The sequence below is a fragment of the Typha angustifolia genome, chromosome 1, assembly GCF_048772165.1.
Source record: "Typha angustifolia cultivar Huaian chromosome 1, ASM4877216v1, whole genome shotgun sequence".
Lineage (NCBI taxonomy): Eukaryota > Viridiplantae > Streptophyta > Magnoliopsida > Poales > Typhaceae > Typha > Typha angustifolia.
Genome location: NC_133239.1, coordinates 3928957 through 3950355, shown reverse-complemented (window position 1 = coordinate 3950355; position 21399 = coordinate 3928957). Strand labels below are relative to the sequence as shown.

The following is a 21399-nucleotide window of genomic DNA, read 5'->3' as shown; positions in this document are numbered from 1 at the left end:
TTTTCTGGCCTTACTATTTACTTTTTTAACAAAGTTGAAAAAATAAGGCTTTACTGGTTAATATAATCAAAATACAGGGTGTTATTTATAATTTTGTCTTATATGTGTTAGCATGTTAGGTTAACATAACTTAGTCTTCTAGATGCGAAAAGTAATTAATGTGATTACGTGACATAATAAAATATATAAACGTGTTAGTTAGTTTTCTTTTACTCAACCGTACGTCCTATAGTACAATTGAATATTAATATATATTAATATATATATTGGGTCAAGTTGACTTGAAAATGTTATCAACTTTGGGCCTGGCTTCTCCAAAAGATTAGGCTCGATTTAGCTCGGAAATAAAGAGACCCAATAATTAGGCTAATTAAACCTAGATTAATTTAAAATATCCATAATCGGGCTTAATTCGAGCATAATAAAATTTTCTTTCCTAATTCCAGTTGGATGCTATCCGCTGCCAAAGTATAAAGAGGCTATCAATTCCACAGAGGGAATATTTTGGAAATTATTATCTAAGATTTTCCAACCTAGAGAATCAATTAAATTATTATTGGGGCCCCAATTTTTATTTTCTTTTTACTTACTAGCACGAGTCCATTATGAATAAATATTACTATGGATTCCTTATGACGTCACAAGAAGATGAAGTCATATATAAACTTATATTTTTCCGAGTTACAAATATCTACACCTGTCATATATATTATATTCGAAGATACTGCTAACTAACAGCTTAAGCTTTTAGGTCAATTATAATGTAACGACCTTAGTTGACCATGGCTCCAAAGGAGCAGGAACAGGCATGCCCCCACCGCTATATTTTTCCTCTTATCCTATTGGGTCCCACCTAATCCAATTGTGAATATTTGGATTGGACTTCAAGTAACTAAAAATCCTGACATAGAAAAATGGGTGTTTACTTTTGTTGAAGTCACCTATCTTTTTGTGTTAATCATTGTCTCGTTAGAGTGCTCTCTCCTCGGAACTTGTGCAGGCTAATACCTGTGGGACCAAGAGAACCTATATTCACTATCTTCTCATATATTATTATTATTATTTTTTTTTTCTCATTAAAAACTAAATAATTTTTTATAATTTAATATTACTCAATTTAAGAAGTATCTTTTGTTTAGAAATGTCTTTGATAATAGATAATAGATGCTGCTTAGCATTCTAATAAATGAGGAATATAAAGTTTCCATGCTGGCAGTCTATCTCTAAGGATCTGAATGCAGACCAAACTTGGTCGGTGGCACATCGCTTCTTTCATCCACTTGTCCCCACCTACATCAAATCCCGTAGGAAGATCATCTCACTCAACCATTTATTTAATGAGAATTAGGTTCTTAGACGTTCTTCTTTAATACGTATAGGTACTACAATAATAACTGCCTTTTGAATTCACCCTCCTCACTGTTTAGAACTTTTGGTAATTAACCTATTAGTTATTACAAATAATTTTTATTACTCGAGAATTAAGGGGTATATAAGATATTTTACATATGTATGACTAGATTTATCGATGAGTTAAGCTAAAATTTAAGTATTCTTTTTATTGCTTATCTTTATAATTGCTTCCTTGATAATATGAGTGCCAGTTTTTATCAATTTATTATTATCTTTATTTTTTATAAAAAAATATAAATAGTTAAGAAAGAGAAATAAAATATGACTAATTTACTCTTACAATTTAAAAGAGTTACTGATAATTCCAGTTAATTTTATTTAGTATTGCTTAATTTATTAAATCATTTATCGTCAATTAAACGAGCCGAGGTATTTTTAAGCATTACTTACTATTATTATTCTATCAATATGTTGATAAAGTTATGTGAGAGAGTAGCATTAACAGGTAATATTCAACCATAAACGGGCTATTATTAGCAATTCAAGCAAATTTGTTGAGCAAGCTGGGAGCTTTAATCGTTCTCTTTAATTTTGTCATAATTTTGTTTTGTTCATGGATAATTTCTTACTCCTCTTTGCTGTAGAGCCAGTTTACCGTTGGACCTTCTTTTCTAAAGGCAAATATATGTCCCCATTAGTCAACACATATTGAATCAAATTCATCGAAAGAAACTTTCATAGCAATAGGAAATAAAAAATTACACTTTTTTCCATTCAAATTTTTTAAAATACTATACAAATAGGCTATTTAAGCTATCTGACCATGCAAATACAAAATCAGTATTACGAGAAGACAAATTTGACGGCCGTCATATTGGGGCGGCCCATCGACCATGTGGTCCTGCAGAGGGAGAGAGAGAGAGAGTCGCCATATCACGATAATAATATTTTTACAAGAAAATCATCCTCGATAAATGTGTCTCGAGAACCGCATGCTATGCGCACCACCGTGAACCCTATCATTGGAGATGAACTTTTTTTTCCCCTCATATATTATTTACTCTTCTTTTTGTTTGTGCTAAGCAGTAGATTCTGTAACGTATCAATCACTATAAAAAAAATATTAAAAAAAGGGATAATTATTTATGGATTATTAAATAATTTAAAGAGAAAAAAAGGAGAAACCGCTCCTCTGTAACGGTTAATATAGAGCGCGGCAAAAGGAGCGCAGCTGATCTCGCACGTGCTCTCGGTTTGGAATATCGTGTGGAATTTATCGCGTGAGAAGTCCAGTTTCTCGAACTCCGTCCCACCTTGACTTTAACTGAAACCAACCGTAACTTTTCCCGTTATATACCAGTAAATAAATTATTACCGCCACGTTATTGCTGTATATTTTTCTTCTTCTTTGACGATTTTGCCCCTCGTCACGAAACAAGTATGCTGTTTTCCACACTGTACATCTCTAAATGCTAGTATTAGCAAGTATTTACTTTTTAAACCCGTATAAAGAATAAATTAACAAAGAAGGACGACTCCAAAACGAAGGAGAAGAAGAAGAAGAAGAAGAAGAACAAGTCTTCCTCCCTTACCTTTCTCTTCCTCCTTCCTTGCCTTCCTTTATTCTCTCTTTAGATCTTAGAAAGAAACTTAATAGTTGCCCCGAAACCAAGCATTGATGGGCTCCGGTATGTGGAGGAAGGAGCCTCCTGTTCTCTTTTTTTCTTGTCTTCTTTTATGGGATTTCTTGATCTAATTCTCGAGCTTAATTACTTTTTCTTTTTCGGTCATTTGATTCGCTATGTCTGGAATGTGATTATGGCCAGAGGATTCCCTTTCGATGCACCTCATAACAACCCCTCTCGTCTTCCTTCTTTTTACCTACCTCCTCCCTCCCCTAGCCAAGATTTGGCGAGTTAAAGCTCTACCGTCGTTGCCAAATTGATCCAATTTTTCCCATTGGGTTCTGGATTGGCTTCTCTGGCTCGAATCTACGAGATAGCTGGATTCTGGGTGGGGAGATCTGATGGTTTAAGTGCAGGATATGGTGTGGAGCTTGGAGTTTGATCATGTTTCTCTTTTTCTGCAAAGGAGGCCTTTTTCCTGCAAAAGCTTAACTTGGGTTTTCTCCCGTTGGCATTGAAGTGTTGAGAGGAGGGTAAAGGTCCTTCCTTTCTTATCCTTCTCTATCACATAGAGCGTTTCTTGTAGATGGGTGCCCAGAAATGTTTCTGGATTCCTCACTCGAAGGCGCTTTGGTGAGGAATCCGTGAGATTTGAAGTGGCAGATTGGAGAACAAGAGGGTTTGGGTAGAAATATTCAATCTTTTTGGTCTCCATAGCTTAAGATGGAGTTCAGTGGAGGAGTTCCTCTTTGGCAGCACAAGGATTTTGAGATCCAGGGTCCTCCGGTTCCGGTTACGCCGGCAAAGCCCGTCCCGATGAGAAGGCCCTTGAACCCAACCAATGGCCAGCGGAGAATGGCACCCAGCTCAAATTGGTTCGAAACTGTCGACAACTACGCAGGATTCCATGGTGGTTTGGACTCCCAGGAAGGGGTTTCCTCGGGTTCATATGGTTTAACTGATCAAATTTGCAACCTCAATAACTCCAGGGCGACAGCATTGCCTTCTGCGGGCCAATTTAGTGTTCCACAAAGTCGCAGTCACAATGTTGGTTCGAGCATGATGGCCTTTGGACAACCCCCCGACGGATGGAAGCAGGATACTTACAGGGAGCTCATTGCATTCCCTAATGGAGCTCCAGCTAGCAAAGTGACATTCTTTACACCCCCAATGCCTGGTCAGATAGGCAGAAGCCAGCAAATGCCTGTTCCCACTAATCAGTTGCTGTTGAATGGTAGGGTGTTGCTGAATCCAAGATTTTGCAGTGCTAGTAATAGTAGTCAAATTCATACTTCTCAAAGTAAGTTTCTCTCCTAGTAATAGTGGTCAAATTCATACATCTATGAACTAAATTGTTTGCTTCTGGTACTTTTGGCACTGAGTTCATGGAATTTCTTTGTGAGATTTTTTTTTTGAATTTAATTTCATGCATTCCTTGCAGCTGGTTTGCCTGTTCCACTTCTCCCAAGATTTAATGCCCTGCCAGGGAAAGCAGTGAGCATGGGTATGGATGAGCATCTATTTTCTTCATCCATCTGTGTTCCTATGGAGAAAAATAAATCAGAGAAGAATAAATCAGTACAAGATCACCGGCCTTGTGAAATCATTGATTTGGTCGATGATGGAGCAGACAAAAGAAACATTCAGGAGGAGGTTGGAAGATGGCAACATTCAGATCTGAGGCAAACGATGGTATCTGCACCTAACTCCGTTATGCTGTCTCAAGTTGGTTCTTCTGAAGAGCAGCAGTGCTGCGAGAATGCAGTTGTATCAACCGAAGAATTATCTGCTCAACGAGGCATTATGGAGGACCAGGGCACAGGAGAAAATCAAGGTATAGACCTGAACAAGACACCACAGCAGAAGCCCAAAAGGAAGAAGCACAGGCCTAAGGTCATAAAAGAGGGCAAGCCAGCGAAAACACCAAAGCCGAGGACGCCCAAGCCTGTAACACCTAAACCAGCCATCAATAAAGAAGAAAAACCTACTGGTAAGAGGAAATATGTCCGGAAGAAGAAAGACCAAAATTCAACCGTTGAGCCTCCTGTATCAGGAGAAGTCGCTGATTCATGCAGTGGAAGTGGTATTAAATCTGTTAGACGGTGCTTAAATTTTGATAATGAAGATCTGCCAGCAAGAAATGGATGCCTGGGGCCAACATTGACATCTCAAAACAATGAACTTCAAGCTCGGGAAGCATGTGACATGACCACTACTACCAACTTAGCTGCAAATTCAAATCTGCAGCTTCCTCATGGTCAAGGACTGGCAGACAAATTGCCGGCAGGAGTCACATTTGATCTCAACAGTTCAATCAATCAGATACAGGATGTGCATGCAAGTTTTGCAGAAAATACTCAAACTTGTAGTAGAGTAACAATGAGAACAAATCAAATGCTGGATGGGTGTAGAAGAATGCCAGAATATCCTATGACACCTCCTCGGTTTTCTAAAAGAGATGCACTGAAGGAAAATTTAAATGAACTAGCTAGAAAGAACGACTCCTTGACAATTTCTTCATCCGGAACGTCCCTGGAAGCTGGCTTGAACCACCTTGATTCACATCTGCTGTCAAATACCATAGTGAAAGGAACAAAGAGAGATCATAATCTTGTTGATGGAACTCAAGCTTTATCAAGTGCGAGTATTCAGCATGGCTACAATCAGAATGACATGATAAATGGATGTCATGATGTAAGAGTACAGGGCTCTTACCTTACTGAAAATTACAAAAGAAAGAAATTAGAGAATGACTACAGTGGGCAAACAAATGTCGCACTGAATGCTTCTTCCTCAGTGACACACATGCCCTCCAGTAATTGGAAGACGAATCAGGTACCATTAAGTAACTCAGAAGCTTTTATGTTTGCTTATGCACAAAGATTGATGGCCCTAGAAAAAATGCGAGCTTCGGATTATGTGTTGTCTTTTGAGCAAGCAGAAAGCTACTCAACCAGAACAAGTTTACCAGTTCAAGCCCATAATCCACCCTCTGTAAGTGCTACAGGAGATAATAACGACTGTATTGCTGCACCTGAAAAGCAATTCAGATGTATTACCACCAACTGCACCCAGTTGCCTACTCCTACAAAGCCTTCTGGATGGAACAACAGTATGCAAGGTGGAAATTGTCAACCCCAGCTTTCGATTGAAGCTGCCGCTGAAAATACTAAAGAGAAAGCCAAAACAAGGAGGCGTGCAAGAAAGGAAAAGGTTCATCCTGTTAATATGGCATCATCAAAAACCTGTCATGAAGACTCACAGAAACATGAGAATACTTCATGTGTCTCTCAATCTCCATCACAAATAGTTCTCCATGAAACTGCGTCAACTTCTGGAACATACAGGGAGAAACATTCCCTTCTTCAAAACACACACAATCATGATAGTGAAGGTAGCAGCAATTTGAAAGGATTATCTGGTGCCAGCGTAATTTCAGGAGTAACAGTACCATGTGCAGATCCTTTAGATGCTATGATTCAGAAGATGAAATGTCTAGATATAAACAGGGCCCAACAGAGTGCTTCAGCTCAAGTGCAAAATGCTCTTGTTCCTTATGAGGGAGGAGCAATGGTTCCTTATGAGGGCCCATTTGAACTTCTGAAGAAAAGGCGCTCACGAGCCAAGGTTGATCTAGATCCAGAGACAAACCGTGTGTGGAAACTTTTGATGGGAAAAGAAGCAAGTGATGGAGTTGATGGGATGGACAAAAATAAAGAGAAGTGGTGGGAAGAAGAAAGACGCATTTTCCGTGGGCGAGTTGATTCATTCATTGCTCGTATGCATCTTGTTCAAGGTACTGCTGCCAATCCTTCATTAATTACCTCCTTGGGTTTCATGTTCTTGTCTACACCATTATTTTAATATTGGATGTTCAGATGCCAACTATTTTTTGTGATAACAATAATGCAATTTAGTACTACCTGCAACAATGTCTTGCTGAAATAAATAAGGCTATCAATTATCCAGGTAGGAGATTAGGATAATTTGCCTTTTATGAAATTGAATTGTCTGCAGAAGCAAAGGATTCATATCTCCCTCTATATTCATGATTGCTCTCTGAACTAATCCTTTGCATATTAAAATTAAATGCATGGTGTTCAGTTTGCTCTATAGGGAAATTTCCACATAATTTATTTGCATACTATTTTAAAACCTGAACTGAAACTGACTGTACCGCTGGGTGGTGGATGGTTGCTCAATTGATGGCCTCCCGTCAACTAAATAGAAACTTGGTACCCTGTTTTGGTTAGTCATGCTTTAAGACACACTTCTTGGCAGTTCTGTGTAATTTAAGTATTCATGTATAATCTACATACTGCATATATTATATTGAACAATTGATATCTTCTAGTTACTTTTGATCTTTATTAATAAATTAACATAATGAAGTATCTACCTCTGATTAGTTTACATGTAGATTTCAATTTAATTTATCACCATTGGATGTCCATCTAGAAGCAAAACTTGCATCATTTTGAAACAAAACCTCTCTAGTGTTTAATAGAGGATCCTCATAATTAGACCTTGGATTTCTTCTTTTTCATAATTGGAATTTTAATTTATCGAGAACAGGGTTGTGTGCCTTATTCAGTTGGGAAACTCAAATGCACTTTAATTATAGATTTTGGCACCTGTGACTTGTTTGTCAATTCTGAAGGCTAGAGAAACTCTGAAATTTTTTTCTTCGTTTCTTTTGTGTTATTATTTCGTTCGAGTAAAATGGAACAATGTTAACTCAAATTTCCTTTTAAAACATGATATGTTTGCAGGAGATAGGCGTTTCTCTCAGTGGAAAGGATCCGTTGTGGATTCAGTAGTAGGAGTCTTTCTAACTCAGAATGTTTCAGACCATCTTTCCAGGTATGATAAAATTTCAGAATATTAGTGAAAGCAACAATATAAATTAAGAATGCTGTCTTATTCATCAGCTTTCATTTGAATTATTTTTATTGAAATTATTCATCAATTTTAACAGCTCTGCATTTATGGCCCTTGCTGCAAAATTTCCTGTAAAACCAAGAGGTGATGGGAAACTTGGAGCAGAAATAATGGGAACTCATCGGAAAGACGAGTGTATCTCATCCTTTGAAGATGCAAGCAAATGGCAAGAAAAGATTTTAGGGAAAGAGATACATGACAGAGGTTCTTTGGTGGCTACAGATGAAAAAGAAGGGAGCAACGGCAATGAATCACTTGGTAGCAATACTGAGGGCATTGTTGTAGATTCCTCGAAAGGAAAATGTTCTGATGCTCATGAAAATGAGCTAAATACTGGTCATGAGTCGCCTGATAGTGGGCCAGGCACCCCAGTTACAATAACAGGGAGTACGAGTATTGCTGAAGCTGAAGATAGAAGGTCAGTGGAGGATGTAGTTTCATCACAGAACTCTGTTGTTTCATCTCAGAACTCTTCAGATTACCTATTTCTGACAGCTGATCGGATTGGATTAAGCTCCTCGCCAAACTTTGGAACAGACCAGCTAATATATGGAAGTATCAGCAATGGTATGGAGAGTTCAACTTCATTTACAGAGCTTTTGCGGATTGCAGAAACAAGAAGCAAGGTTATTGATAATATTTCTTCATCAGAACATCATAGTGCAGCAACCAACCTCAAAGGTGCAGATCCATCACTACACTCGTTGTACACTTATCTCCAGAATGGGCAGCATGCTCCCATGAATGTGTCATATCCTCCTAACCTTGACACAACATTTAATTTGGAAGTGCTCAGTACAAATGATGCCAATGTATTACAATGTGAGAATGGATTTAATCAGCTACCTCCTGCTTCTGGCATATCCAACAAAAATACAACCAAGGTTATGGAAGAACACCATGCTGCTGCATACAACACAGATGAATTTGTGGGTCAGAGAAGGTTGTCGTTACATTGTGAATCTGGATCAGAAGCTGAATCAAGCTCCCGGATAGGCCAGCAGTATCTGCAACCATTGGTTAGCTCAGAGATAGAAGCTTGCGCCAGAAAGAATTTCAGCTTTCAAAATAACCTTCCCAGGAATAGAACTGATGCTCCACTAGGTGAAAACAGTTCGTGCAAGTGCTCAGATTTACAGGAGGAATGTACTGCCAAATTCCAAGAAAAGGAATACAAAGAACAAATTCAAGTGGGATGCATTCAACAAGCCGGTAAAGTTCAAGGCCAAATGCTGTATGGCAGGAACCAGCAAAGTTTGGTTGAAAATCAGAAGAGTACATTGGTGGCTGTACAGGGACTTGAGGCAAAACTAAAAGATAAATATTCTAATGCACAAAAAGTTTCACCCGAAAGAGCAAATGATGGATTGAAAGCAAAGAAAAGTGAGCCAGAAAAAAGAACTTTTGACTGGGATAGTCTGAGAAAACAAGCATGTCATAAGGGTGCCAAAAGAGAGAGAAGCCAGGATACAATGGACTCAATTGATTGGGAAGCAATAAGGCGCGCAGATGTAAAGGAGATATCTGATGCTATCAGGGAGCGAGGGATGAACAATATGCTGGCAGAGCGGATAAAGGTATGCTTGGCCAGAAACATTATATTAGAAACTTCTGGAATGCCTCTTAAATGAAATGACTTTTAGCTTGTAGTTATACTGCTTTACGTCACAGATGAAGCATGAAAATTATCTCAGGAATATGGTATTGCTTTAGCTGGAGATCCTAGAGAAGCTTGTAAATTTTGTAGAAAGTATGTTCTTCTTGTGTTCGCTTTTGGGCTGGCTATCGCTTATACATTTAATGTCTAACTGTGAAGATTTAATAATTTAGAACAGCCTCAATAAGAACATCTTGTTTGGTCAGCAAATCTTTATCTTTTCAGTAACAACTTTATTTTACATAATTATTCCAGAATCCTCATAAGATCCTCTAACAAATGTTTGACTGGATTCTAGTTGTATGACAATATACTCATTATGGTTTTTGTTTTTCGTGCAGGAATTTCTTAACCGACTGGTCGGAGATCATGGAAGCATTGATCTTGAATGGTTACGAGATGTTGAACCTGATAAAGTAAAGTAAGATCAGAAATACATTAAAATCATGTTATTATCTGTGTGTACTTAGGAACTTGGGCATGCTAATTATTTGTTGAAAGGAATCAAATAGAATATTTGCAGCTTATCTCTGGCATGCATTTTAGCAGATTCTGCCTTTTATATTTCATCAATGTTAGATTTTCTTGAAGAACTGGTGAATGCTTCCATCCTGGAGCCTGATAAGGGGGTAAATGATAAATCTAGTGGAAACCAGATAAAAAATTTAGTTTAAATGTTTGGAGCAACCATAACCTTGACTCCCCCTGGCTGTCATTGATATGGGACGACAATGTATCATGATAATAAGCTAAATGAGCTTCCTTTTCTTGTGTAGATTATTTCTTTATGATGATGGATGTTATTAGCAAGAACACGATTTGATCTTTGTTATTATTGGTTTGACTTCTAAACAATTATTCCTGTGTTTTCAGAGACTATCTCCTCAGCATACGAGGACTGGGACTCAAAAGTGTTGAGTGTGTTCGCCTTTTGACTCTTCACCATCTAGCTTTTCCAGTATGTTTTCTGGCTTAAGAGAACCCTTCATAATGAATGGTAAATAACTTCTTAACATGTTACCTTTTTCTTGCACAAATAAGGTTGACACAAATGTTGGTCGCATATGTGTGAGACTTGGATGGGTACCACTTCAACCGCTTCCGGAGTCCCTTCAGTTGCATCTATTAGAGCTGTGAGTATTTCCATATAAAACAGAGATCAGTTACTCTTTTACGATTAGTCATATGGCATATGTTCAGTATTTACAAATTCTAGTTTACATCTTCTTTTCAAGGTATCCTATGTTGGAGACGATTCAGAAGTATCTTTGGCCTCGGCTATGTAAGCTCGACCAGCGGACACTGTAAAATCCAGAAACCTACTGCAAATAACACTTTTATGCCCTATTTTTACTAATTATATGCTTGACCACACAGGTATGAGCTACACTATCAAATGATTACTTTTGGAAAGGTAATGCTTCTGGACTAGCTAAGAGATAACTGAATAAATCATAAGTCGTTAGTTTACAACTTTACATATTAATGTGCTGAAGTCTTGACAGGTTTTCTGTACAAAGAGCAAGCCAAATTGCAATGCATGCCCAATGAGAGCAGAGTGCAAGCACTTTGCAAGCGCATTTGCCAGGTAGCTTTCTTAAAGTATTTTTATTAATTTAATACATACAAGCTTATATATCTGCATGTTAAGAGACGAAGGGTGACGCTACTTTATAAGGACTGCATATGCAAGTTGTAAGAGGCCGTGTGCATAACTATTTTGATTATGGAGAAACAATCGACTATTTGAAAAGAATTATTCAATTAGTTTCATGTTCAAAAACTGTTTGTAATTTCGTATAATAAATTTCCAAAAGAGAAGTAAATTTTTTTTTTGTGCCATTATCTTGTTTAGAATTTCTGGAGATATTTAAAATTAAAGTATTCAAATTTTTTATTTATTTTAAGCAAAATGTGCCCCTGGAAAATGAGAGCAGATATAATAAATCACTCTTGAGTTTCATGTGAGATATCATTCTAATAGAACTACACAATTTTTCACATAGATGCTAATAATGAGATATCATGTTGCATTTATGCCTATGGGTACAAGAAGCAATCATCTCTTATGCATCTACATATGATACAGTGCAAGGCTTGCTCTTCCTGGACCAGAAGAGAAAGGTTTAGTGAGCTCAACAGTTCCTCTTGCCTCCGAGAGTTGCCATCCGAGGATACTGAATATAACACCTATACCTCAACTTGAGGCGAACACATACTCACATGATCGGACTGTTGTGAACAACAATGAGCCAATCATTGAAGAACCTGCAACACCAGAAGCTGAAGAAATAGAAGCAGAAGAAAGTGCAATTGAAGATGATTTTTTTGAAGACCCTGATGAAATTCCTTCTATTAAGCTTAATTTTGAAGAGTTCACACAGAATTTACAGAATTATATGCAAGAAAACAACTTGGAGATTCAAGATGCTGACATGTCAAGGGCTTTAGTTGCTATACATCCAGAAAGTGCTTCTATCCCTACGCCTAAGCTCAAGAATGTGAGCCGCCTAAGAACAGAGCATCAAGTGTATGTGCCTATACTCAAAAATGTAGTAGTAACAGCATAACAATACTAATTTAATTTCCAAGGAGGTACTGATGTATGGAGATTTATCTTCGTAACTATAATTAAATTACATATCTTTAATTTCAGACACTGCATTATATGTTTATCTTGAAAACCATTTCCTGATTGCAGGTATGAACTCCCAGATTCCCACCCTTTGATAGAAGGAGTAAGTTATCTCCTTGGCCAAATACAAGATACACTATCTGTGTAACAAGATGCAATCACTAACAGTTTGCTTCTAAATTTATAGATGGATCAAAGGGAGCCTGATGATCCTTGTCCCTATCTTCTAGCCATATGGACTCCAGGCAAGAACAATTGCTTAATATTATGTGTCGTAGACAAACTTATGAACTTAATTTGACTGTTGTCTAACATGTGAAATAGGTGAAACTGCACAATCAACTGAAGCACCAATGGCAGTCTGCAACTCTCAAGAAACTGGTAAATTATGTGACAAAGTAACTTGCTTTAATTGCAATAGCATACGAGAAGCACAAGCTCAAACAGTCAGAGGCACAATTTTGGTAAATTTCTCAACTTTTCTGTTATAAATTCTTCATCTTATTACTTAAAAAATGTGAGAAAAAAATGAACTGTTTTCTTTTTCTCGACAGTGGTTTAAAACTTAATGTTTGTCAAAATATTTCAATAAACAGATACCTTGTCGAACAGCAATGAGAGGAAGCTTTCCACTCAATGGTACATACTTTCAAGTTAATGAGGTAAATACAACTATTGATGGAAGTATATTTCATACCAGTTCTTTCTGGTACATAGTAATTGTTATAATGGAAAAAGAAGGGAGATTTAGTACTTTTATGATCTACTCCATTTGACCACAACAACTAAATAAAAATGTTTTGCTGCAGGTGTTTGCTGATCATGATACTAGCAGAAATCCGATTGATGTTCCCAGAAATTGGATATGGAACCTTCCAAGAAGAACAGTTTATTTTGGAACCTCAATACCAACAATATTTAAAGGTGTTGGAACTATAACCAAGTACTTATATTCTCATGATTTCAACAGGCGCTGATAGCTTGTTATTTGTTGTGCACTTATTCAGGTCTAACAACTGAAGGTATACAGCACTGCTTCTGGAGAGGTACATGTGACTAACGCTAGCATCTCTTTCATGTTGGCTTTAGAGCATTAAAAAATTGTATGATAAAAGGAAACCAGATCTTAGAAGTGAATAAGAGCAGATAATGAGAAAGAGAAAAGAGCAACAGATATATAAGAGATGAACTGGTGACATTGATTATCTTGATTAAAGCATGGTATAAGGCAGTTCTCTGGCAGAATGGAACCAACTCATCCTCATTCTGAAAAGAAGCACACTGCAAAACTTGCTCTGCAATGCTTCGGGATATTTGGAATAATTCACATAGATAATTTGGTTTTCAGTGGAGATTCGAAGGAGAAAATTTAGAATGTGATAAAGAAAATATTGAAGGACAGGAAAATCTGCCAGTAATTCACCCAAATTATGCACGTGACCATTTATCCGCAATACATAAATTGAATATCAGTATTTCTTTTATTTGTTTAATAACGACTGAAGAAGACTATCAGTATTTCTTCTTATTATTAAAATTTTACTGAAAAGGAAAATTGTTATGCAGGATTTGTTTGTGTGAGGGGATTTGATAGGACAACAAGGGCACCGAGACCTCTATATGCACGGCTTCACTTTCCAGCAAGCAAAGCACTGAAGAACAGAAAGACGGCAGAAGCAAGAGCAAGGGAATGATGAGCCCGTTTGAAGGGATAGTCAACAGGATCTAACCAAAAGGATCTACGGCCGCAAAATGGATCCCTGACTGAGAAGTTGTTGAGCCAGTCAAACATTTCTAACATAAGAAAGTCACGAATTGTCACAAAATTGCAGGCAGTTGGAAAGCGGATGTAGTTTGTAAAATGATAAAATGAAGTTTCATTTCGTGCTCGCAAGATGGGCCATTCTTCCTAGAAAGGATTAGAGCATAACAGGTGGACAGATTTACTGTTACACCATCCTTCATTCAATTACACATATTGGATAACCAAAGCGAAAGTTTCAATCGTTTTGAATGTACCGTATGAATGAAGAACGATTAGTGTCCTATAATAATGGTTTCGTCTGCAATACCAGCTGAATCAAGATTTATTTGGCTGTTCTAGGAAGTAGGATAACTGATGATTTCTAATTGCTTTTCAGATTTATTGAGCATTAGAATGTCTTATTTGTGTACAGGAAATGAAGTCCAACTATTTGGATAGCAATTGTCAATGTTAAAAGCAGCTGAGGCTGGACTATAATGTTGGCCTTTGAAGGTTCTATTGCAGAAATCTATTTAATTGGCAAAAGTGAATGCTTTATACTCGTGGAAGTTTTATGGTATTATTCAGCTACTTAATCACATATATATCATTTGAGTTCAAATGAGTTAGTTTGTCTTTCTCACACACTACCTAAGTAACTGCACCAAGATGAATAAAAGGTACATTCAAAAGCTGATTCTCTTACACAAAAAGAGAAAAAAAGGAAAGCTATATTAAATTATAATGTGTGAATCTTATCCAAACCAAAAAAAAGTTTATAGCACTTCTTTTCTCACACAACAAGCATGCATGAGGGAGCAGAGGGAGGAGGGGCCTATGATTGGTAAAGGGAAAGGGTCATAAAGCTCTCGCAACTACTACTCTAGACCTTCTTTAGATCGGGCAATGTAAAAGAGAACCGACATTCAAGACTGCCTCGAAATGCCAATGCCTTATTTCTCTCTCTCTCTCTCTCTCTCTCTCTCTCTCTCTCTCTCTCTCTCTCTCTCTCTCTCTCTCTCTCTCTCTCTCTCTCTCTCACACACACACACACACACACACACACACACACAAACTTTGTACTGCGAAGGAATGACCACCACTAAGCTGTGTCAAGTAGTAGTACCCCACCCTCGTAGCAAATTCATTTTGAGGCTGGACTGAAACTTTGACGATGACTTCATCTAAATTATTTTTACTTGGATTCCTCCATGGATGCCCTCGTTGGTTACCACTTTTAATTAATTCGCCAAGTTGACTTGACTTAAATGATGGATGGTTTATTATTTTAGATTTTAGACAATCCTTGTGTCATACCATTTGAACTTAGTTTCTCAGTTTTAATACCAATATAAAACTCACAAACTTTTCTAGCTTTTATAATAGTTGACGAGTTAGCAACTTAGAAGCAAGAAAAATGAATAACGCTCAAACTCGACTCAAATTAACTTAATATATATTTCTAATATAATATAATATGTATAATATATATTGTTCGTTTTATAATCAACTTGTCATATTTTTCACATACGATTCACAAACAAAGATGGCGTGCCATTATCCTCTATAAGTCTGTCTCATAACAAATAGGACATAGCATTACTTCTTAGTTTCATTCATTAGGGGGCTCTTGGCATAAAAATGGGGAGCTGCTTCTTGATCTTAAGCCCGTGACAGTCGTCCACATTTGTTAATAAGGATGCAGACGAGTCATCAAAAGATAATCTAAACTTTATATCATCTCATTACTTGGATCAACTCTAGCATGCCAATATTTATTTCTTATATACAAAGTTCCTCTTTCTAACACGCGTCTTAATGGGCATATAATAGGACGCAATTTTCATCAGACCCAACGCAGCAAACCACGAGGATAGACATCTCCCTATCAAACCAAATAATATAAGCATTCACCCATGACACGAATCTAAGACAATCTACTTGTTCTATATCCTCGATCGCATCTTTATATGTGAGTAAAGAGAATCTTCCTTAGATGCTCAACCCACTTTACCATGATCATTTGGATAGAGCCAAAATTAATCTCCATATATAAAGCTACTAAGAATATAATATCTTGTTAAGGTACTAAGCTCATCAAGTGTGTACAGTGAATGAAAGAGCTGTTGCAATTGGATTGGTTGAATACACGTGGAATGCATTAACAATAGTAGAAGAAATAAGGGATCTAATTATAGCACTTGGCAAAGATAAAACTCAAATCCTTCACGCCTTCTAAGTCAGCAAACTATATATATATATATATATATATGCTCTCAAATTTCACAATGTGATGGGTAGATAGCTGCCTCTAGAAAGCAAGATTCAAATCAAGAAAAGAGGTGCTGCTTCTTGTTGTAGTTATTTTGATAGATAGTATAGATATAGTATGTAGAGTTAAAAGCTTATATCTCAAACGTTAGACATCAAAATCAATAGGCATTCAAACAAAAAGAAGAATCTGTTCCACTCTGTGAGTGATTCTTTTTGTTCTTGTTTTCATTATTCGAGTACCAACAAAGAAGAAGAAAATATCACTTACTTAACTCCCTGAAAAAAAACTAAGCATCATTTATTAAACTTAAAATGCCTTTGATCACTAGTTATTCATTCCATGGGGCATATGCAAATCAGGGTTTCATCTTAATTTATTTAATTCCTCCATGGTTTATAACAAGTCAGTCACTTTCATTTTAGGTACTGCCAGATCGCTGACTTTTATAATGTATTTAGTGCAAGCTATGTGCAAGTGATGTCCAGAACCAAACAAAACAAGACACTATATTCTTCTCCACTAGTACAATTCTACAAATATCTGTGCATTAGTACTCTGTGCACCAAACAGGACAGCCACAAACTCTTCCACCCCCATCATCACTTCCATTAACAGACTCTTCTATGTATTTATTTATTTATTTATGGACATAATACACAGTAAATATCGAGTCATAGTTTTTAAGATTGCCAATATAATTCAGCTTGAGTTTGGCTCCCTCTTCTCCCTTATATCCCCTGAAAATAAGCATCATATTTAGACCCCTTAAACTATTTTTAATCTCTCTTCCTATCCCTTTCCCGCTACATTTCTTTCTCGCTAGGTTGTAAAGTTCATAGCTTTCCACCAACAGTGTAAAGTCTATAGAAACTATGATAATTCACGAGTCCTAGTGTCACATTATAATTATTAATATTAAAGAGACACAAGGGATATTTAGCCTAAATTAAGGTAAAAAAGAGCTTAGCTTTCTTGACACCCCCCTCTCCCCCTAATCACAGATCGTTAGGCATCCGTGTGACAGTGTGGTCGGTGGGAGTGTTGGATGACATAGACATGTGAGCTAGGAAGTGGGAGTAGGACCCACGAAGAAGAGGTGTAGGTAACCATCAGCCTACTTCGGGTTCCTCATCTCTATCTGACTTCCTGCCCAGGTGCGCGTGCATTTATATCCTCCTCTACCTTCCCCTCTCTCTCGACTCTCCCCTAATAGTTTACAAAGCTACTGGAGAAGACAAGGGAGAAAAATGAAGCATACTACTACTCTCTTTATTCCCCTACTGTTCCTACTCGTCATCCTCGCCTTCCACGCTGCAAGAGCTTCTCGTTCACTCGCGCCGCCGCAGCTAGGTAATAAAGAAGAATTCGCCTCGCCTCTCTTCTTTCTTGTTCTACATCTCATCAGCACTCATCTCATCGAAAGCTTTTATCTTGATCTTAGGAACGGATGATGTGAAGGTTGGTCGTGAAGGGAAAGTAGCTGTGGATGATACTTGGAATGTGAGTGTGAAAGTATTCACTTCTTCTTTGTGATTTGTTTCAGGTTTAATCTTTCTTCTTTTTCTTTTTCTTTTTTTCTTTTCTACATTTCAGCTGATGGGTTTGGAGGAGTGTGAAGATGGAGATGAGGAGTGTGCAAAGAGGAGGGTGATCTCTGAGGCCCATCTGGACTACATCTACACGCAGAACCATGGCAAGCCTTAGAAAGGAGAAGAAGGAGAAAGAAGAAGAGAAAAGAAAGTTAGCACCATTGAGAGGATTTAAAGATATATATAAATATATAGTTTCTAATGTTTGGAGTATATCCCAGCAAACTCTTGCCATATAAAAGTAAGGAAAGAGCTAGTTTTAGCTGGCATAGGTTCAGTATGGAGTCTATTATTCGTGGTCTTGTTGCAAAATAGTGATGAAATGATATGAAGTATCACCACCACCACCACCTTACCATGGATGTATCATTTCATCCATGTTCTTGTGCTTCTTTTAATCTTTACGTGACTTTTCTTTAGAGCTTAAATCCTAGTGCTTGAAAATTTTAACTTCTAATTATAAAGCTCAAGCCACTGGTTATCCCATAATATATTTTACGTACTTATCCCTTTGTTTAACTTTCTAACTTGTTAACTGGCCGTCCTCAGAAAGGCTGATGCTATCAAATCCTAAAGATAAAGTAGTATCTGAGATAAGGGATTTGGGTGTAGAGAAAAGAAAAAGAAAAAGACAACAACTATCCCATGAAGTCTCCCCTCCTTCCCATCCACTTCCTCCACTGCACAAAGTGGGTATGCCATCAACTTTTCCGAGGAAAAGTGGTTTCTTTCTTTCCTCAATGGGGGCAGAGCTACCTGTGGGTACTAGGAAGTGGGTGTGTTAAAGGCTGGTAGCCTGGTAGGGGATTAAGATGTGGTTAGGTTCTCACTTCTATAGATAGATCTAGAATTGCACAACTTTATGGGAGTCTCACCTAGTCTGACTGGTTTCAAATCCAGATAAAGAAATGGAGTTCTCGTGGAGTCAAATCTACAAACATCATCCCAACCTAACCTACTACAGCTGAACAAGTCACCATGGTTTTCTGACAAAGAAATAAAAGTATTGAGATCTACATGGAATGAATGATTAAAATGAAAGGGCCTGATATGCAAACATTCAGGTCAAACCAAAATAACTCAAGCTTTTGCAAACTATTATTACAATATAATGAAAAAGATCAACTTTTAAGAAAGGAAAGAGTACCTAACCAAGATGATGAAGAGGAAGAATGTGGTCCATCCTGCTTCAAGGATGCAGATTCCTGATCATATGCATGTGCCACCAACCATTGACAGTTTGACACTATTAGCAAGAGTTCATAATAAGGGAGCTATGATGGAACCAGCCATTTGTGGGCTCCCCACCTTTGCAAGGTCAACACAATGTCAGCTAGGAAAATGGCTCCACCACCCTCTTCTCAGCAAAAAGCATCTACAGACTAGAGACAGAGACACAGCACCTTTAAATTATTAATATGCACATGAGAAACATCTCCTAGTGGCAGTAGAGTTGTTTTAAGGAAGTTTCACTGAACAAGTGAAGAAGACAGTAAACAATAAATGATAGCCACTATTGTTTGATGACAGAAATAAGCTTGGTAGTTGATACTGAAAGAGCAGCACAAAAGGAGGAATACAGAGCAGTACACTCAGAGAAGAACAAAAAGTATATATCATCCCAAAGCAAGAATTAGCACTGAACTTTGGTGTCAATGAAGTTCTAGATCTTTTGAAGATCAAAAACCTATGTTTTCTAGAATTACAACTGGAGAAAAGAAAGCTGCAAAAGAAATCATACCAGATGCTGTTTGCACCTTCTCTTAAAACTAGAACTCAATAGGGAAGAAAGATGGGTTTACGGCAATGGAATAAAATGTGTTTCCAATTTCCAGAAAGAAATGTTTGAGTATTAGAACGAATCACTATGATCTGATTATTATGAATCAGACAAATTTAAGTATTTAGTTATTTTGGCAATGACCAATGCATGTCTAATGTGAAATCAAGAATTCTTGTGGTCAAAAAGCATGACAAATAATCTAGCCTCCACAAGATCTGTCTTGCAGGTAAAATTACACAGAATTTACTTATGACTAATCATGAAATCTACACTAGTTGGACATAGGCTCTGATACTAGGGAACGAGATTTACTTCAAGTAGTATGTAGCCACAAAATAAGTGAATGTAGGAAAGAGAATGGTAACTTAAGAAATTTGTATGAATCTTAAGAGAATTATCAAACACTGAATTCACCAAAAATACAAAATTCTGATAGTTCAATTTGAAAACAGTATTATCAGGCCATAAATGCCACAAAAAAAAGCTTAAGAATTCAAATATGTTAAAACAGAACTAGACAAATTTTACCCCCCAAAAAAACTAGAGAAATCAATATTATCAGGCCATAAATTAAGCAACAGAAGCTCACTGAATAGACAATTGAGGGCTTTCCAAGCATAAATATTTCTGTGCAACAAGCACATCGGGTAGTCTTAAAACCAGTGACATAATACTGAACCACATACACCTATATTAAGAACTGTACACAAAAGTAATCCAAACAAGCTCATTATACAAAGAGCACCTATACATCTTGGATGCATGCTGCTGCAGACCATTCTAGTCTTACCCAAGCATTGCTCCATTAGAAAAGAAGGAAGCAGAAATTAGCAGTCCTAGTGATAATAAAAAACATTCTCCAGCTGCTTAATTTAGATCTTGAAGATTCCTACCACTGAGAAAAGGTACAATGTTAGTTTTGTGTGTCCTGTTAAACAAATGTAGTTGCTCACTAAACCTACAAACCTTGATGAATGTTCATTGATTTAGATAAGTAAGGTACTAAATAAATTGGTTATACTACATTACTTCGATTGGAATTGCCCAAACCCCTCACATCATCAATAGGCCAATGTTATAAAGCATGTAGCTAGAGATTAAAATCACCAGTGAACCAGGCACCATCAGCAATTGCTATATATAAAATAAGGAGCCATCAAAGCTTACAGTGCTCTGCAAATTCTCAGATCCAGAGACTGGATCGCCCAACGTTGAGTGTAGGTAATCACTGATGCATTTGTTGAACTTACAAATATCTGTATGTATGCCAAAAGATCTCATTTCTGTGCAGATGCAATCTGATACATCAAAACTCATTATACCTATCTTCTTTTAAGCTAGTCTTTGGCCATCACAATTGCATGACCATGGGGTTTCCATTTTCAATTGAAAGTAAACATCTCGTACATTGACACAAGCTGAAGATAGTGCATGATTCTTCAAACATCTAGAAAAAAAAACAACATTTACCCCTTTGTGATCACAGTGTATCTAATGAACATGCAGATGCTTTTGAAGTACATCCAGGGAGAACGACACAGAATATAGAACATATATAAATTTCCTGGTCTCCTGGAGGACTAAATTATCCAATTAGAACAATTCGTGTTGACTTCAAGAGAAAGAACAGCTCCAAAGATCTTCATCTAGGACGCTAGCTAGCTTCCACATGACAAACTAAACTAACAACAGAATTAGTAGAAATTTTGTTGTAAACATTTGATATCTTCAGCAATATAATCACCACTGTTGCAAAACCATTTCTTACTACTAACACGTGTTTCCTAAATTATATTC

The 21399-nt window shown here is 37.1% G+C and overlaps 2 protein-coding genes across 4 annotated transcripts; both read left to right on the top strand.

Moving 5' to 3' along the window:
* Nucleotides 1-2876: 2876 nt before the first annotated feature.
* On the top strand, nucleotides 2877-14417 carry LOC140758769 (protein ROS1A-like). 3 transcript variants are annotated; one of them, XM_073095062.1, is made up of 19 exons: nucleotides 2882-3041; nucleotides 3180-4278; nucleotides 4420-6774; nucleotides 7751-7841; nucleotides 7957-9496; nucleotides 9918-9997; nucleotides 10450-10534; nucleotides 10618-10709; nucleotides 10812-10880; nucleotides 10954-10990; nucleotides 11082-11164; nucleotides 11666-12106; nucleotides 12278-12314; nucleotides 12399-12456; nucleotides 12536-12675; nucleotides 12808-12873; nucleotides 13021-13135; nucleotides 13219-13257; nucleotides 13778-14417. In XM_073095062.1, exons 2-19 carry the CDS (start codon nucleotides 3702-3704, stop codon nucleotides 13903-13905), a joined length of 6033 nt encoding a protein of 2010 aa, XP_072951163.1. In that variant the 5' UTR covers nucleotides 2882-3041; nucleotides 3180-3701; the 3' UTR covers nucleotides 13906-14417. The 3 variants fall into 3 exon arrangements, 2 of the variants coding, with proteins under 2 accessions (XP_072951170.1, XP_072951163.1); XM_073095069.1 differs by having other exon boundaries at nucleotides 2881-4212; XR_012104151.1 differs by lacking the exons at nucleotides 12278-12314; nucleotides 12399-12456; nucleotides 12536-12675; ... (2 more) ...; nucleotides 13219-13257; nucleotides 13778-14417 and having other exon boundaries at nucleotides 2877-4278; nucleotides 10812-10858; nucleotides 11666-11721.
* A 2978-nt stretch (nucleotides 14418-17395) lies between these two features.
* LOC140762815 (phytosulfokines 5-like) lies at nucleotides 17396-18247 on the top strand. Its single transcript, XM_073100774.1, has 3 exons — nucleotides 17396-17580; nucleotides 17672-17730; nucleotides 17824-18247. The coding sequence occupies exons 1-3, from the start codon at nucleotides 17478-17480 to the stop codon at nucleotides 17932-17934; spliced, it is 273 nt and encodes a 90-aa protein (XP_072956875.1). The 5' UTR covers nucleotides 17396-17477; the 3' UTR covers nucleotides 17935-18247.
* The last annotated feature ends 3152 nt before the right edge of the window (nucleotides 18248-21399 follow it).

Coding starts and splice junctions, on each gene's coding strand:
- LOC140758769 (XM_073095062.1), top strand. CDS start 3,702: ATGGAGTTCAGTGGAGGAGTTCCTCTTTGGCAGCACAAGGATTTTGAG. Junction 7,842..7,956: donor GTTTCAGACCATCTTTCCAG/GTATGATAAAAT, acceptor CAATTTTAACAG/CTCTGCATTTATGGCCCTTG. Junction 10,881..10,953: donor AAGCTCGACCAGCGGACACT/GTAAAATCCAGA, acceptor TTGACCACACAG/GTATGAGCTACACTATCAAA.
- LOC140762815 (XM_073100774.1), top strand. CDS start 17,478: ATGAAGCATACTACTACTCTCTTTATTCCCCTACTGTTCCTACTCGTC. Junction 17,581..17,671: donor ACTCGCGCCGCCGCAGCTAG/GTAATAAAGAAG, acceptor TCTTGATCTTAG/GAACGGATGATGTGAAGGTT. Junction 17,731..17,823: donor CTGTGGATGATACTTGGAAT/GTGAGTGTGAAA, acceptor TCTACATTTCAG/CTGATGGGTTTGGAGGAGTG.